Source organism: Magallana gigas, chromosome 5, assembly GCF_963853765.1.
Source record: "Magallana gigas chromosome 5, xbMagGiga1.1, whole genome shotgun sequence".
Classification (NCBI taxonomy): domain Eukaryota; kingdom Metazoa; phylum Mollusca; class Bivalvia; order Ostreida; family Ostreidae; genus Magallana; species Magallana gigas.
Genome location: NC_088857.1, coordinates 54,444,520 through 54,461,106, shown reverse-complemented (window position 1 = coordinate 54,461,106; position 16,587 = coordinate 54,444,520). Strand labels below are relative to the sequence as shown.

Sequence of the window (16,587 nt, the reverse complement as noted above, 5' to 3'; positions counted from 1 at the left end):
ATATAAGAGCCCCTCTGATTGGACATCCTGCTGTGTCACATGTGTTCCTGTTTGTATAGCAGTGCTCACCGAGAGAGACTTCGACAGAAAAAACTAATGGAAAACAAATCACACAAGAATCAGATTGAATTCACATATCTATAGCAGATGAATTGCTAGTTTGATAATGTTCTACAAAAGATCTGTCAGTACATTCTTGACACATTCCAGATTTTTAGCCTATTTTTTCATACATTTAGCCTCTTGAAAAGGTTCAATAAAATTCCTTTGAATAATGTTATGTTAATACTTACACAGACATTATTGCATTTTAAGGAACATAAAATCATTTATTGGAATAAAGTACAAAGAATTTCATCTGTAGAACAGAGTCATTTGTTAATTGTTCTATATGGCTTCAATCAAAAAAAATAATTAGCTAGGAACCCTGGCCCTCACACAGGCAGGCATTAAATCGGCCAATGGCTTGAACATGGAGCTTCCATTTCCGTGGTAATTATGACTGCTGTACAGTTTGTTTTATATCTGGGGAGGTTTTTTAATACCTTGGTCTGCCGCTTTGTGTGGGAGAGCAGTGTTTTGGAGCGCTGATGATTCACTGGGATCAGGGAGTTTTCCCAGCCTTATCAGTGAGCTGCTGATCATATCATAGCTAATTTTTTTACCTCTAAAATCATTTGAACTCCATTGGATGGTAAATAGACCCAGATAGTGCAATGATGTAACTTTTCTGTGCGATTTATCTGTGTCAGCAATGTTTTTCATAAGTTTCTTTTAGCGTACATTTCATACTCCGACAATAAGCGGCGGTAGTCGGTGCATCCAAACTGTTGGTATCTGTATGCTTTTGTCAGCTTCTATTTTTCTGTGATAAATTCAAATTTCAAATATAAAAATTTCTTAAACAGGAATGAAATGGAGACATTAACAGTTCAAAAGAATTTGTGTTGGAGTTTGAAAGAATTTCTTTTTTTGTGTTCTGATGTATCTATAGTAGGCCAATGAAGGCAGTCCCATACATCACTAGAAGTTTGGAGTATATGTGTGTACTGAAAGGGGCACCTGTCATGCAATGATTAGATATCAAAATCAAGGGATTTCGTTCTCAAATATGACATGTATTTTTTTATACTCTTATTTCTTTATCTAAAGATCCTATCAATCTCAATACTATAAACTATCACCATTCACCTTGTCAAATGATAAAACTATCTAATCAAGCACATTTGCTGACAGATTTAAATTCGTTGCTCTTCATGTGAACATAAATCAGAAAAAATCCCATATCATTATTGAGTAATCCTGGATCTTGGGAGACGGTTTTTATAGGTTTTGCCTTTACCCAGTTTATTTGATTTGTCAATAAAAATGGTAGATAAGTCTAAATAATGTACCAATAGTCTGCATTGTACATGCAGTAATTCCAAAAGCTTGTGTATTTATGTACATGTATGTACCTTTTTTACAATGTATATATTTATATATGTATGTCTGTTTTCCAGCGTGTCAGAAGATTGTCCAAGTGCGCTACCCCTCCCTCCCCTCCACGATTCCCTGTATGCCCCCGGTCCCCAGCACCCCGATCCATGCCCACAGGGCATACTACATCAGCCAGCCCATGGCCAACAAACCGTTTGACACCCATAGTACGAGTAGTCAGTCCACCTCCAGCTCCGGGACGCTGGTCACAACAGGAAGCACACCCAGCGGCAGTACCCAGAATGTGGCTCAGGTAACGCAACTCAGTGTACACCGCAACACACTCAATGTGGCTCAGGTAACGCAACTCAGTGTACACTACACAGCAACACACTCAATATGGCTCAGGTAACACAACTCAGTGTACACAGCAACACACTCAATGTGGTCCAGGTAACACAACTCAGTGTACACAGCAACACACTCAATGTGGCTCAGGTAACACAACTCAGTGTACACAGCAACACACTCAATGTGGCTCAGGTACCACAACTCCATGTACACAGCAACAAACTCAATGTAGCTCAGGTAACATAACTCAGTGTACACAGCAACACACTCAATGTGGCTCATGTAACACAACTAAGTGTACACAGCAACACACTCAATGTGGCTCAGGTAACACAACTCAGTGTACACAGCAACACACTCAATGTGGCTCAGGTGACACAACTCACTGTACACAGCAACACACTCAATGTGGCCCAGGTAACACAACTCCGTGTACACAGCAACACATTCAATGTGGCTCAGGTAACACAACTCAGTGTACACAGCAACACACTCAATGTGGCTCAGGTAACACAACTCAGTGTACACAGCAACAAACTCAATGTGGCTCAGGTAACACAACTCCATGTACACAGCAACAAACTCAATGTGGCTCAGGTAACACAACTCACTGTACACAGCAACACACTCAATGTGGCCCAGGTAACACAACTCCGTGTACACAGCAACACATTCAATGTGGGTCAGGTAACACAACTCCATGTACACAGCAACACACTCAATGTGGCTCAGGTTAAGCAACATTGCATTCAGCAACACACTCAATATGGCTCGGGTTAAGCAACAATGTATTCAGCAACACACTCAATATGGCTCGGGTATTGCAGCTCAATGTGGCTCAGGTTAAGCAACAGTGTATTCAGCAACACACTCAATATGGCTCGGGTTAAGCAACAATGTATTCAGCAACACACTCAATATGGCTCGGGTATTGCAGCTCAATGTGGATCAGGTTAAACAACAATGTATTCAGCAACACACTCAATGTGGCTCAGGTAAAGCAACCAGTGTTCTCAGTTTACTCATTAACACACTAAATAATGTGGCTTAGGTAAAGCAACCAGTGACTCAGCAGCACACTCAAAGTGGCTCATAGGGTAATGTAACTACATGTATTTTAACAAAAATATTTATATTGGCAATAAACTGTATATGCTGTAACATAGTGTAAGCAACTAATAATTAAAGCAACATTAAAAATGCAAATAAAGCAACCATGGTGACAGGGCTTGAAACATAATTTGTTGCATTATCTGTGTATATGTGTACTGGTACATAGATTATATGACAAATTATATGCAAGTATTGATAAAGTGCAGGTCATGATATGCAAGATAAGAAGAAAAAGTCTGATGGATATGATAAAGAGGACATTTCACAAGGTGTCATAAGTGATCAAGAAATTCAAACCACTGCAACATTGAGGAATTGTTGGATTGAATTGAAATCAATATTAAGTTTGATATTACAGGTACAGCCCAATGTCAAGGAGGTTTCAAAAGATAGCAGACAGGAGAAGACTGACAAGAAGAAAGAGAAACAGGAAGCAGAACAGGTAATTATCTCCCTTGTGTGGAACTCTTCTATACAATTTGTACTCCAGTGTGGTTTACATGTAATCAAGATATTCACAAGATTTCTTTTAGTTAATTTCTATAATTTTATTTTGTACAGTGTAGTATAAGCATGATTTTTATTTTATCAGATGTTTTTACTATAATAAATGTTGTGATTTTTTTCTAATGCTTGAGTATATAACTATCAGTGATATCTTTAACCAAAGAATTTTTAGTTTATTTTATAGCTATTTTTTTATTTGGTGAATTAAAGTCCCACCTTTCATGATCATTGCCGTGTAGGAATTTTAATTTAGGAAGCCAATGTTGCTGAGAGCTTTATCAGTAGAAAGTCTTGAGCTGAGCGTGAAATAGCATAGAGAGACCATAGAGTAGAACCAGGCTTTGTTTTGCTTGCATACAAACCAAGGGCCAGCAATTCATTGTCCTTCTGTTCAGTTTCTAATTCAAAGCGTTATTTAACAGCTGCTCTACAAATTGCTGAATAAAACAAATACCAATAGTTTCAATTCTAATATTTCTGCTGTACGCTAAAAGCATGCACATTAAAGTTATCAGTTATGCTGATTATTTCAGGATACATATAATAAATAAAGGGATTTGACACCTATTCTGTAAACTTCAAAAATTTAAAATGGCAAATTATTTTTCAAAATTAAGAATTGTCAAGTTTTGCTTGGTAATTTTAAAGAAAATCCAATGAAACAGAGAGTAGGTTGTACTATAGATTAGGCGATGTAGCTGCGGCTTGTGGGCTTCCTTTGGACCTGACTAATGCATGCGATCTGTGTTGTGGTTCTATTTTTAGGGAGATAGGGTAGACCTAGCCACCTCCACGCCATTGTCGGCCCGTAAAAACAAGAAATCCTCGGTCATACAGAAGTCTAACTCCTTCAGTGTAAGTCTCTCCTGGCTGCTAGATTTCTGTGCTGTTTACGTGGAGTAGGGCTCATTTTAGTCATCTTAGTGTTTAACAGCATTCACACTCCTCACTTCATTGGATGATGACTTAGATCATAGAGAAAAAAAATTCGTTTATATTTTTTATTTGAATTTCGCATATATATCTGCACTTGAACAAATGCTGCAAAAATTATTTGATTTTTATTCATAGCAATAATATTTATTATTTGGATTGGAAAGTTTGGATTTCCTAAATTGCTTATATTTATGTAGTAAGTGTACATTATATTTCAGTTTGGTTAAATTATTTTTTTTCAGTCATTAAGCCTTTTACAAGTAAATATTGATGCAATGCAGCTCATATTAGTTAACACATTTCTATAGTAATCGGAAAGCATTCTGCGACTTTTTGTCGTATTTGGCTTTTGACGTTTAGCTTCATCACCTCCGGTGTGGCTGTGTTGTAGTTTGTCAGCATTGTGATGCATTGTGCCATTTATACTGAACAAGTTTCTGCTTTCAGATTAATAAGTCACTTTTTACTTTAAAAAAATTCCTTTGTTGTCTAATTATTGCTCCTTCTTCTTTCTGTTGATGAAAGCAGCAGCTTTTTAGTAATGATTTGCCACAAGATGGCGCCATGAGGCATTGTAGTCTTTGCATGACCTTTTTTTTTAAATTTATTGGTATGAATTTTGTTATTTGAGTTTGAACGTTTACCATTTTGTTTTCCTGGTTTTTTGCATGCATGGCCTTGTTTTGTTTTTCTCCAGGGTGCCACTGATAGCCGGCATTCCAATACATCGGTCACCACCCCTATACTCCATCGGAAAAATTCCAAGTTTTTAAAATCCAGCTTTAAGACTGTAAGTGTGGGGACCATACTAATGGCAGCGGAATCATAAACGGATATATAATAATGTTACCATAGCAACCATTCTTCTCATCTAATTACAAGTACCAAGTTATTGAAAGACCTGAAAAATGATATGAATGTTCTTTGAAAAATGCTCTTTTATACATATAATGGTTAATTTTATTGACAATATCATTTATCAATATGCTTTTCAAAGTTTTATGTATGAAACAAATCATCTTTTAAATGGGGCCATCCTTAAAATGTTTGTTTGGAATTGCCACCTGGAGGTTTCAAGACCCAGGAGGGAGGGAGGGAATTTTTTTTTCAAACTTAAGTCTAACTAACAAGATATTGGTATATAATAAAAATCTCCATGTAATAAAATGCTAATAAAAATTTATCAGTGACTGGTATTTCAATGAGACGGGAGGTAATTCCAAACAAACAATAATTTTATTTTGGCCCAGTTAAAGTTGCAAGGAAATACCCTAAATGATCAATGGAAAATTGTGGAAATATCAATCAAAAAGATTCCTTGTTTGGTACAGTACATTTATTGTGGGTGCTTGAGATGGAGAGGAATGGATGCTGTATATATTCTGACATTAATGTGTATTCTCCTTTGTAGAGACTAGAAGATTTGATTATTTATCTATCTAGCTGACTTATACACCTCCTCCTAATGAAATAATCTACCAGATTCCTAATCTACAAAGTCATAATCAGTGAAATTAATTAACCCTTTGAGGCTTCAGTAAGAAGCCCTTTTGTACATGTGTTGTTTAAACTCTTGTCAATAAAAACCAACATACAGTAAATGGAGATTGTAAGATGAAAACAATACTGATAGTGAAAGGCAGAAAAAAGACTAAGCTTTGTTAACTAATGATTTTATCTAATAATATTGCTGCTACCAGCCTGACAGTGATTTGGGATTGGGATCGTATTCCTTTATCAAGGTATGTGAGGACACCTGCTTACCTCCTAAGTTATTTTTTGAGGTCACCTGCTTGGGATTATATTGGGTCATTTTTATCTACATTGTACAAAAAGGGCACCTGCTTGGGATTATATTGGGTCATTTTTATCTACATTATACAAAAAGGTCACCTGCTTGGGATTATATTGGGTCATTTTCTCTACATTATACAGAAAGGGCACCTGCTTGGGATTATATTGGGTCATTTTTCTCTACGTTATACAGAAAGGGCACCTGCTTGGGATTATATTGGGTCATTTTTCTCTACATTGTACAGAAGGGTCACCTGCTTGGGATTATATTGGGTTATTTTCTCTACGTTATACAGAAAGGTCACCTGCTTAGGATTAAATTCAATTTGGGTCATTATCTTTACATTATACAGAAAAGTCACCTGCTTGGGATTATATTGGGTTATTTTCTCTACTATATACAGGTCATTTACTCAGCCCAAAAAGAGCACATATTTCAGATCTTATTGGGTCCTTCTCTTTACACGGAAAGGGCACCTGCTTGGAATTATGCAAGTCACTCTTTCTATATTATACAGAAAGGGCAACTACTTGGGGATTATGCTTTGTCATTCTCTCTTCATTAAACAAAGAACACCTGCTTGCAATTGGGATAATTTTACGTAAATCATGTAAGAAAACTTGAATTCAATTATGCATGGTATATGTAAATGACAGGACAATACCCTATCTAATGTAATGTACAATTCAAGACTCCAACACATCACTAATATTAAGGTCAGAACACTGACTGGTGATAGGTCAGGACATGCCAAAGGTCACATGCTGACTCTCTTACCTTCACATACCTGTACATGCAAAAAGGGAGATCACTGTTATTAATGTTTGAATGGTGTTTTTATTAATAGTTTTTTTTAGCTTAGAAGTTTAAAACAGGAAGTAATCAAGCTTGGTAATTTAATCGACTAAAAAAGTTTTAAGGCCATCACTCACCAAATCCAGGGTCAAATTAAGTATAACTGGTCACTATTCTCAGTGGCCATGCATTGGGGCAAGGTAACATGCTTTATTTGCCCAAATGTTTAACAAATTTATAACAATTCAATTAATTTAATGACCCACAAGCATGCATGGGTTCCTAAAAACTTCAAAGGTATTAACTGTTGATATTAGGAGGTATTGTATATCACACATATATCATGAATATATCAACATACTAGTGTATCTTATATTGATATATACAAATAATATCTGTAACCAAATGTCTAAACAAATATCTGATTCCAGTCTGCATTTGAAGCTCAGAAATTTTGTTTTTGGTGGAATTTATTTTTGTACAGTTATGAAAGCATGCATATGTTCTGCATATTTTCTTTTGTCTGCATTGGTTAACTTTTTTTGTACTGATTAAAGCATTTGATATAATTTTTGTTTTTCTGTACAAGTAACGTTAGATCTAAAGGGATGCATTTTATGGTGCATATGTAATTATTTTGTAAGATGGATCCAATTTTCAGTGATTAAATTCTAAACAAGGTTATTAAATGTTGTTTGTATGAAGTAATTTGGATCCATTTTGGTAGATTTGCATTCTTTTGTTATCTCTTTTCCTGTCTGGCTTGTTTCGTAGGATAAAATGGATAAATATCTGATGGAATTAGAAATACATGAGAACACTTCCCCCGTAACTCCGACGGCTTCGCGAGTTTCCAACAAAGGGCGTTCCAGTCTCGTGCTTGTAAGTCAACTCATACAGAGTTATTCCCCATTAGTTTTGTTCATTGCTACCAGGTGTCACCGCTGCATGTTTTATATTTTTTAAATTACCGGGTAGAATTATTTCTGTATATTTCATCTTTGGTTCAAAGACATTTTTTTTATTTTAATCATTGAATTTCATTTCAAATTTTGCATTTTTGATGTGACCATTTTCTCTGTGTAGTAGTAGATAAATATGCGATGACTCAGATGAAATTTAATCTTCATGTAGTTTTTGCTGCCTTTCTATGATAATTTTTGATTTTTTTTCCAAGGTTTTTAGGTTAGTTGAGCATTTGAGCTTTTGACATCTTACAATCTCCATTTATACCCTCACCCCTCTAACGTATTCATATTTAAACTTTGATGTATTTTATATGGTAAAGATGTACTTAAGTGTCTGTTGTATCAGAGTTATTGTTCCTGGTGAAGGTGGCAGCACTGGTGTGTGTCTACACAGACTATATCACAAGGACTTAGATCCACACTCGGCACATCTCAGCAATTGATTTCTCATGAATTTTCATCTTTCAGAAAATAAATGATGCATGTTGTTTATTTTTAGTTTATTCAAACATCTTTCACCTTATGTTTTTAGTTGCATGTATTCATACTCCCAGTTGTATTCCACACGTTTATAGCTAGCGATAGTTCAGCCATTTTAAGTCTGTATGTTTAGACATGGTGCACCATTAAGCTATTGAAAGTATACTTAGAAATGAAGATCAGAAGGAATGCTATTTTGAATGATTGCTTCAGAAAAAAAATATTTACCAGGCAGGTGAAAGTGAAAAGAAATTTGTTTACTTAACTGAGTTCAAAAGTACATGTACTCTTTAGAAGAGAGAGTTCAGTATGATGAGGACAAGAAAATCTTTATTATAGATCAAATGATAAACTGACTAGTGGTGCAATGTGTAATTTCACTCCTGTTATAGTGCTAAGACAGGGTGTGTAGATGGGAGTTTTGTTATTCTGCCTTGCATTTAGTAGCTAGCTCTCCTATGTAGTGAGTAGTAATACTGACAACTCTAACCGAATCCGTGCTTGCAGGAAAAATCCGATAGCAAAGATCTACCAACCCCCAGCAGCACACCCACTCAGAGTCGAAAAAATCGACGCAGGTCTAACCTGTTTAATGTAAGACTTTATTCTCTTTTTATAATGGTAACAAAACTTGTTCTAAACGAGTGTTGCAGTTTTCATTATGCAGTGCACTCACACAGAAAGATATTTTTAAAAGTTATTTTTTCAATTTTTTTTAAGAAAGTAATTCAATTTTTTTTTTTGTATACTTTGCAAATTTAATAAGTTACTCAGTAATTTTATGGTTTGTGTTGTATTTATTTGCAATTTCTTTTAAAGCCAGAAAACGAAATTAAAAATTATGAACACATAGTTGTCAAGATTGTAAAACAGGACAGAAGCATTTGTGTAAAGGAGAATAACTCCTTCGTACTACTAACTGCATGTAGGTGGAGTTGTGTAAAGTGTGATCATGTGACAGGAAACTGAACCAAACACTCTGATATTCCAGACCACAGTAACAACATCCTGTAGTAAATGTACGCTACCATTGACAGGAATCACTAACTCTGTAGCATTCAGTTAACAAAGACAATAATGTAGGTAATGGCATATCTGTGGAGGAAGAAGTATTTCATGGAGTGAAACTGACATATACATATGAATCAAGCTTTTCAGTTACAGTACATAACAATGATAACACTTTGATTAAGTTAACCCCATATCAATTAAGGCTTGCATCATTCTTATGTGCATGGATGTTGTTAAGATTTCTTTGAAGAATTCCTAGATGATGACCATCTTGCATCACTGTATGTTGGTCAAATTTTATTCTTTATTTAATGTTTTATTTTCTTAAGGCTTTTTCTTTAAATTTTATTTAATGTTCCATTCAGTTTATAGAAAAACTTTGTAGTCTTTTGGGTTCTTTTAAAATAGCTATCGCCCTGTCTAAGGGTAAAAAAAAAAATGTTCCCTCTTGTCGGAAATTAAGAAATAAAGTATTTAGACCAAATGAACTAAAGACGTGTTAATACATTAAGAACAATAAGATTTGCTCTGATTTTAGAAAGTTATAATGAGTTAAGGTCAAGGTTATTGGATTTCTTACAGCCTAAAAACAAAGAGGAGGAGAAAAAAGGGGCATCTGTAGAGGCGGAGAAATTAGGCAGCGGGCGAGTAATTCCAATCAAACAGGTACAAATACATCAGCTGTCAGCCATTACATCTAAACCGTATATCATGAAGAGATTTCATTTAGAGGAAGTCTGGTTGATTACTGGACTGAATGAGCAGTGGATATTGACCACAATGACTGTTTGTTTTAGGGATACCTTTATAAGAAAAGTCATGGTCTGAATAAAGAATGGAAGAAGAAGTATGTTACCCTCCTGGATGATGGAAGATTGACTTATCATCCAAGTCTACACGTAAGTGTGCAGAGATTGACTTGTATCATTAAAGTCAGGTTTGGTTATAGTATTGTAATTTTGTTAAGTTTTTCACAAAGACATAAATTAAATTGTGTCTGTTACAGAAAAGATGTTATTCTATTTACTAGAAACAGTGTGCTAATGAGTCTGAATGGATTCTGTTGTAGGATTATATGGATGATGTTCATGCAAAGGAAATCAACCTCATCCACACGACAGTCAAAATTCCCGGGCTCCGACCGCGGACAACCAAAACGGTCCCTAACTACCCCGCTCAGCACCCCAACCAAGACGCTAAAGGTGAAAGTAAAACTAGCTTCTCCCTGAGTGGTGAGTGTTCCTGCATGGACCTGTCTAATGTCCTAGTGTTAGGTGCTTCAGGGAGTCGCAGGAAGCTTGGCTCAAAACGAGGCTGTGGTCACATGGTGTTGTCACCATGGTAGCATGCAAAGCTTGCTGCTGCTGCACAATGTTTGATGTATTTGGAGGAATGTTGAGATTCTAATTTCTAAAGAGAGAAGTAGTGGTGCTAGGAATATATGTTGTTAATGTAGTTCAGTGTCAGTAAAACTTCAGGAGTAAAATATTGATGGTGTGTCCTTTTTATAGCAAATCAATTATGTTTTCATTGTTAGGAACACTAGATTGTAATAGTTTGATTATGGAGGTGATATTAAGTGAATGACATTCAAAATAATACGCTGTACATCAGTTAAAAAGAAAAGGCTGATTCTATTCAGTATTTGAAGAATGTTACTTGATTTGATGGTTTATCTTTTTAACCTTAAGTTGAAAAACAAAGGGGCCAGATAATCTGATGTACAGTGTGATATGCATGTGCAATGTGTTTTGCCGACCATACCAGATAGCTGGTCTTATTTCCATCAAATGTTTTTTTTACTCTTTTAAGGAAATGATTTTATTTCATTATATGAAAACCAAAATAATGATGCATATAATTATCAGATCTGGGATGGTCTTTTATATGTGTGGTTTTAGTTTCACGTTTTACTTTCTGTTTTGCATGAGGTGTCGTACTTGCACTGTTACAGGAAAATCAAGTAAAGATAAGGAAAATGTTCGTCTGACGGGATTTGACGTCATTCGGGAGCGTCACAACTCAAATTCTGACGCCCCGTTCTCTAATTCAGTCACGGGGCCATCTGAAGGTGTGTTACTGTACTCTACACTGCCTCCAAGATTTATTTCTCTGACGCTGACGACGGCAGTCTGAGATTAAATAATATTCCCTGTTATTTGTGATCTTCTAAAAACTTGTATTGACCAATTTCTCATTGAAAATCATTGTCTAAAGAAAGAAAAATCCAAACATTGATGCATTCAGGAAGTTTGAATGTTTGCATGATGTACAAAGAGAGGATTGATTTGATGTGTTACTGTTACTAAACATTTTGTGATACACTGGCATGCTCAGGGAGATTGTGTTTACATCATTCCCTTACTGCTGGGCCTGCTCTATGGTTGTCTTAATTATCTGTTTCACCTATTCACAGGTGTTGCCAATGGAGATGGAATATCATCTAAGTTAAATGGGAACAGCATAGGGTCCAAGATAGACACTCCAAACGTCAAGAAACGGCATCGGCGTGCCAAGAGTGGCGGACTCAAAAATGTGGGGGATGGAGATGGTAGGAACCTACTACATTGACTATCATTGTTTTCATTTGTTTCAATCTCTCTGTTGAGTGTTGACCTGTAATCAATTTTTATTTGCAGACTCTGACGGCTATGAGTTCATGATCGTCTCCCTAGAAAACAAACAATGGCATTTTGAGGCTGGAGACTCCCAGGTTAGTACAGGAAGAACAAGTGCATCCTGGGTAATGTATTCAAAAAGGACTGCATAGTCAAGCACCCACTATAGTGATTAAACTGTTTAAGCTGTATAAGATTTCCAGTTGTGGTAACCTGTAGGGGTTGTTTTTTAAGTGAATTTATCCTGTTCTTTTGTGTATGCACAGGAGAGGGATGAGTGGATCAACGCAATAGAACAACAGATTCTGAACTCTCTCCAGGGCAACGAGATCAACAAGTCCAACAAACGCAGCACGCCCTCTGACCCCGCTGGGATGCAGGCCATACGCACAATTAGGGGAAACAACTCCTGCGCCGACTGTGGAGCACCTAGTATGTAACAAGCACTATTGTGGCATTAAGATGTGTTCAGTCTGTTTCTGATGTAGAGAACTAAAGATCATTATATAGAACAGAGTTTTCTGATTCAGATTCCTTCATGTATTAAATCCATTATCCCATTAATGATGATAAGTTTTAAGTTTTAAAGATATAAATGTTAGCATATACATTTGAACATTAAGAACTGATATTGTTTCAATCATGAGACTTGATGGATAAGTGGTTTGGTACCTTATAGTGTAATACATGTAATGAAGAATTAATATCATTTTATGAGAGTTTATTTAGTGAAAGTGCTTTATTTTTCTCGGTAGCTTATAGTTCTCTGTCCTTTCTAGATCCAGACTGGGCCAGTATTAATCTAGGTACAATAGTTTGTATAGAGTGCTCAGGGATACATAGAAACCTAGGAACTCATCTCTCTCGAGTACGATCGCTCGACCTGGACGAGTGGCCGTAAGTATTACCTTACCCCCACCTTGTTGTATATATCCCCTCCTACTCTGACCTTCCTCTTGTTACTTTAGTTCTAAGATGGTTATGTGATATTTACTTATATATTAGGTGATATCATCTTTCATTGATTTTTTTTTACGCTGTATGCTGGGTTTTTTTTTTTCAGGCCTGACTTGGTCAGAGTGATGATGTCTATAGGAAATGGCATAGCAAATAGTGTTTGGGAAAATAGCTTAAAGAACAGAACAAAACCTGGTCCTACTTCCCCAAGGTAAGAACCAGATACAGACCTCTTACTGACCGCACGGAATGGCTTTGTCGTGGATGGGTTATCTGTGTTGAATTCCCATTAGCAGGCAGTCAGATTCAGAAAGAAATGTCTTCAGTCTAGTACTCTTATTATCTTTTGAAACATGTTAACAAATGCTCATTGCTTTCTTTTTTTGTAGAGATGAAAAGGAGAAGTGGATAAGGGCTAAATATGAAGCGAAAGAGTTTCTACCGCCTCCACCGTACTTAGATATAGCTCTTAACCAGGTAAACCCACTGTACCCATAGATTGTTTATATGACCCACAAGGCCGTGTTTATATGACCCACAAGGCCGTGTTTATATGACCCACAAGGCCGTGTTTATATGACCCACAAGGCCGTGTTTATATGACCCACAAGGCCATGTTTATATGACCCTCAAGGCCGTGTTTATATGACCCACAATGCCGTGTTTATATGACCCACAAGGCCGTGTTTATATAATCCACAAGGCCATATAAATGTAACCTTTACCCTTAGATATACTGTTAACATCCTATGATATTTGGGATGTACATTATTTAGCCCCAAAAAGTTATTTAAGAAATTTTAATTTTAATTAGAGCCTTAAACGAATTTTATCTCTTTCTACATAATTTTAATAAAATAGCTTTTTTCCCATTTCGTCCTTGCACTTTTGATATTGGAAATAAGATTACAGGCAACTTGAATTTTTTTTGTTACTAGAATTTTGTCTAATTTTGTTCCATCTTTCACCTTTTATTCACATGAAATGAAACTTTTGAATTGAAATTGATGTGAGACAAATGTATGTTTTAATTTTTGACCTGCAGTAAACATTATTTTATTTTGTTTTCCAGCAATTAATAGATGCATTAGTGAGAGAGGACATTAGGAATATCATATTAGTGCTAGGTCACAGTCGGGCGGAGGACATCAACTGTCCGTACAGCAAGGATGACGGAAGGACCGCCCTCCACATCGCGGCGGCCCTCGGGAACGTGGTCTATGTCCAGCTCCTACTCTGGGTGAGCACTGCGCCTTATTATTGTAGTGCCCCTGATATTGAAAATCGGCGCTCTAAAGTATTTTCGGTCCTTATGTTCTTTGATATGCCTGTAATTTTTTTGAACAAGAGAAAAAGGTATTTGGTTTCTTATCTATCAAAAAATGTAGACGGGCCCTTCAACGGGGCTTTACCATTACATTTTAATCAATTTTTGGGTTAATTACCGGTACTTTATAATTTTATCAAAGTCTTCCAATGAGAATTTTTCATTTCTTTAACTCCAAATTTCCATTGTACCCATGAACCGAGTCCTAGCTTATTTCATTCTGTTAACTCTAGGGATGTTTATTGTAGTCATAGATCAATCAAAATCAGTTTTTATGAAAATCTTAACATCATGCCTTTTGATTTTACAGTACAATGCCAATGTAAAAGTTGTGGACCATGAGGGACGCAATGCATTGTGGTACGCTAGAAGTTCCGGCTCCACCGAGTGTGTGGAACTTCTAATGAACAATGGCTGCCCGGAACATCCCACGTTACCACGACGACGGGGAAGCAGTGCTCAAGCAGGCAAGAACGACGTCTTCGAAAAACTGCCCGCCAGTGTGATTTGAGCATTGCCATGGTGACTGTGTGCATTGAGATAATACTGCCGCAAACCTTAGTCGTACCTGTCTAAAGTGACTGATAACAAGTGTGAAATCCAGCTCTCTTAGGACACAAAGTGGCTCAAATCCAGCTCGTTCTTTTATTTTTGGATTACTGCAAACAAAGATGATAATCTAATGGCTCTAGATTTTCTCACCTTTCTTTAAAAATTGAATCTCAGAAAACCAGGAGCAAAATGAAATGTCGGAATAATTCTGTGGAGGTTGTCGGAAGTCAGTTGTGATATGTAATGGAAGTCTAGTATCATATATTGTCCTTCATACATGACGTACAATGTATATCAAGCTATTAACTTTAATACATATATTTTATTTATAGAAATATATCTGAGACGTTGTGGATATTTATGGAGCGATTGTGAGTTCTTTTTGTGTAGGTTTTACATCAGTGTATGTGTCGCCAGGCTTTCTTCAGTTCCAGGAAAGATGGAAAGCAATACCAGTCATAACCATACTCAATATCCTCTGTTTATTGGGATCAGTATTTATTTACTCGACAATTGCCGATTTTTTATCGTACCAAAACGTTGATGATGTACACCAGTATTTGATGACATGTCTGCACCCTATTTCAAAATAGTCTCTGCCTATTCTCAGTATATGTGCCTTTATTAAAGAAAACATTTACTTCTCTGATGAGGTTGTACACTTACCGGTAGTTGCTTTCAATTTTTATTTTCTGCTTTTCTGAAATTTAAGGAATACTGACTGTAGAATTTTTGATAGGTTGTGACATGAAAAGTGATTTATCAATATTATATACCAGATGTATGTGTATAGCAAAGGAAAAAGGAAAGAGCATGTTGTAACCATTGATAAGAGAGTTCAGCTCCGACCAAGCTTCCCATCCCTCCAGCCCAGTGTGGGCTGTCACAGTCACTGGCTGCCTCTGTGTTTACGTGCAATATAAACAGACGTGTGTCGGCATTATTCATCGCTGGGGGGCTGTATTGCCCCAGCAGCGTGTTCACTTTCTCCATCCTACATCTGTTTTTGCCCAGGGACACCAGTCCGGATGGAACCATGCAGTGTTTCTCTGGGGACCACATCAACATCTGTTTATGCCTGGGAGACACTGGTCAGGATTGAACCATGCAGTGTTTCTCTGGGGATCACTGGTCTTCTCTCGCAGTGCTTGTACAACTCAAACACTCTTAATATTGGATAAAAAATTGTACCACTTCTTATATTGACATTGTACCAATTTGGTTTAAAAAGAAAGGTCTCAGCAAAAAGCAATTTGTGCATCTTCAAAAAATTGTGTTGTTTCATCATCCAGTGACAAAATTTCAATTGTTCCAAGTCTCGCGATGTCTTGCCGCCGTGTGGCGCCGAATACTCGACAGTTCAATTCATGCTTACTAATCACACCTAGTCCCGCCATTCATTGGAGAGCAGGGGAGTGGGTCCGACCGTGTGTGTGTGTCTGTTTGTGTGTGCAACTCATTGTTAGGTTCCTTGTGTATGTATTAGTGAACAGAAGTCACAGAATTAAAGAATCAGAATCTTGGATCTGTTGTATTTATTTTTGTCTGAATATTGCATTCCAAATTATTACACAGACTGGGATGCTTATCATTTTTTCCTCATGATAAAAAATAGGGTCAGGCAGGTGTAATATATTGGGGTGCGGGGGTGATTGAAATTTACGAACTAGAAGAAAAAATAGGGTTCAGTTCATGATATGTTTATATTTTTACGTTCATTTCAAATGTAATGTTGATTTTCATGCTCCATCAGTTAGA

The 16,587-nt window shown here is 36.6% G+C and overlaps 1 protein-coding gene across 40 annotated transcripts in view; it reads left to right on the top strand.

Moving 5' to 3' along the window:
- LOC105325897 (centaurin-gamma-1A) overlaps positions 1-16,352 on the top strand; it is a 37,114-nt gene extending 20,762 nt beyond the window's left edge. For 4 of the 40 annotated variants that reach the window (XM_020066170.3, XM_020066178.3, XM_020066173.3 and 1 more), the window contains 20 exons: positions 1,503-1,732; positions 3,242-3,325; positions 4,156-4,245; positions 4,569-4,586; positions 5,024-5,116; positions 6,027-6,068; positions 7,691-7,798; positions 8,872-8,958; positions 9,958-10,041; positions 10,173-10,274; positions 10,445-10,607; positions 11,330-11,446; positions 11,792-11,926; positions 12,015-12,088; positions 12,260-12,425; positions 12,773-12,890; positions 13,057-13,161; positions 13,340-13,427; positions 14,023-14,190; positions 14,588-16,352. In XM_020066170.3, the coding sequence (XP_019921729.1) occupies positions 1,503-1,732; positions 3,242-3,325; positions 4,156-4,245; positions 4,569-4,586; positions 5,024-5,116; positions 6,027-6,068; positions 7,691-7,798; positions 8,872-8,958; positions 9,958-10,041; positions 10,173-10,274; positions 10,445-10,607; positions 11,330-11,446; positions 11,792-11,926; positions 12,015-12,088; positions 12,260-12,425; positions 12,773-12,890; positions 13,057-13,161; positions 13,340-13,427; positions 14,023-14,190; positions 14,588-14,788 (2,273 nt within the window). In that variant the 3' untranslated portion in view covers positions 14,789-16,352. The remainder of the gene's footprint in view (positions 1-1,502; positions 1,733-3,241; positions 3,326-4,155; positions 4,246-4,568; positions 4,587-5,023; positions 5,117-6,026; positions 6,069-7,690; positions 7,799-8,871; positions 8,959-9,957; positions 10,042-10,172; positions 10,275-10,444; positions 10,608-11,329; positions 11,447-11,791; positions 11,927-12,014; positions 12,089-12,259; positions 12,426-12,772; positions 12,891-13,056; positions 13,162-13,339; positions 13,428-14,022; positions 14,191-14,587) is intronic. The other 36 variants (XM_020066172.3, XM_020066171.3, XM_011425654.4 and 33 more) reach the window with 36 other exon arrangements.
- Positions 16,353-16,587: the final 235 nt, after the last annotated feature.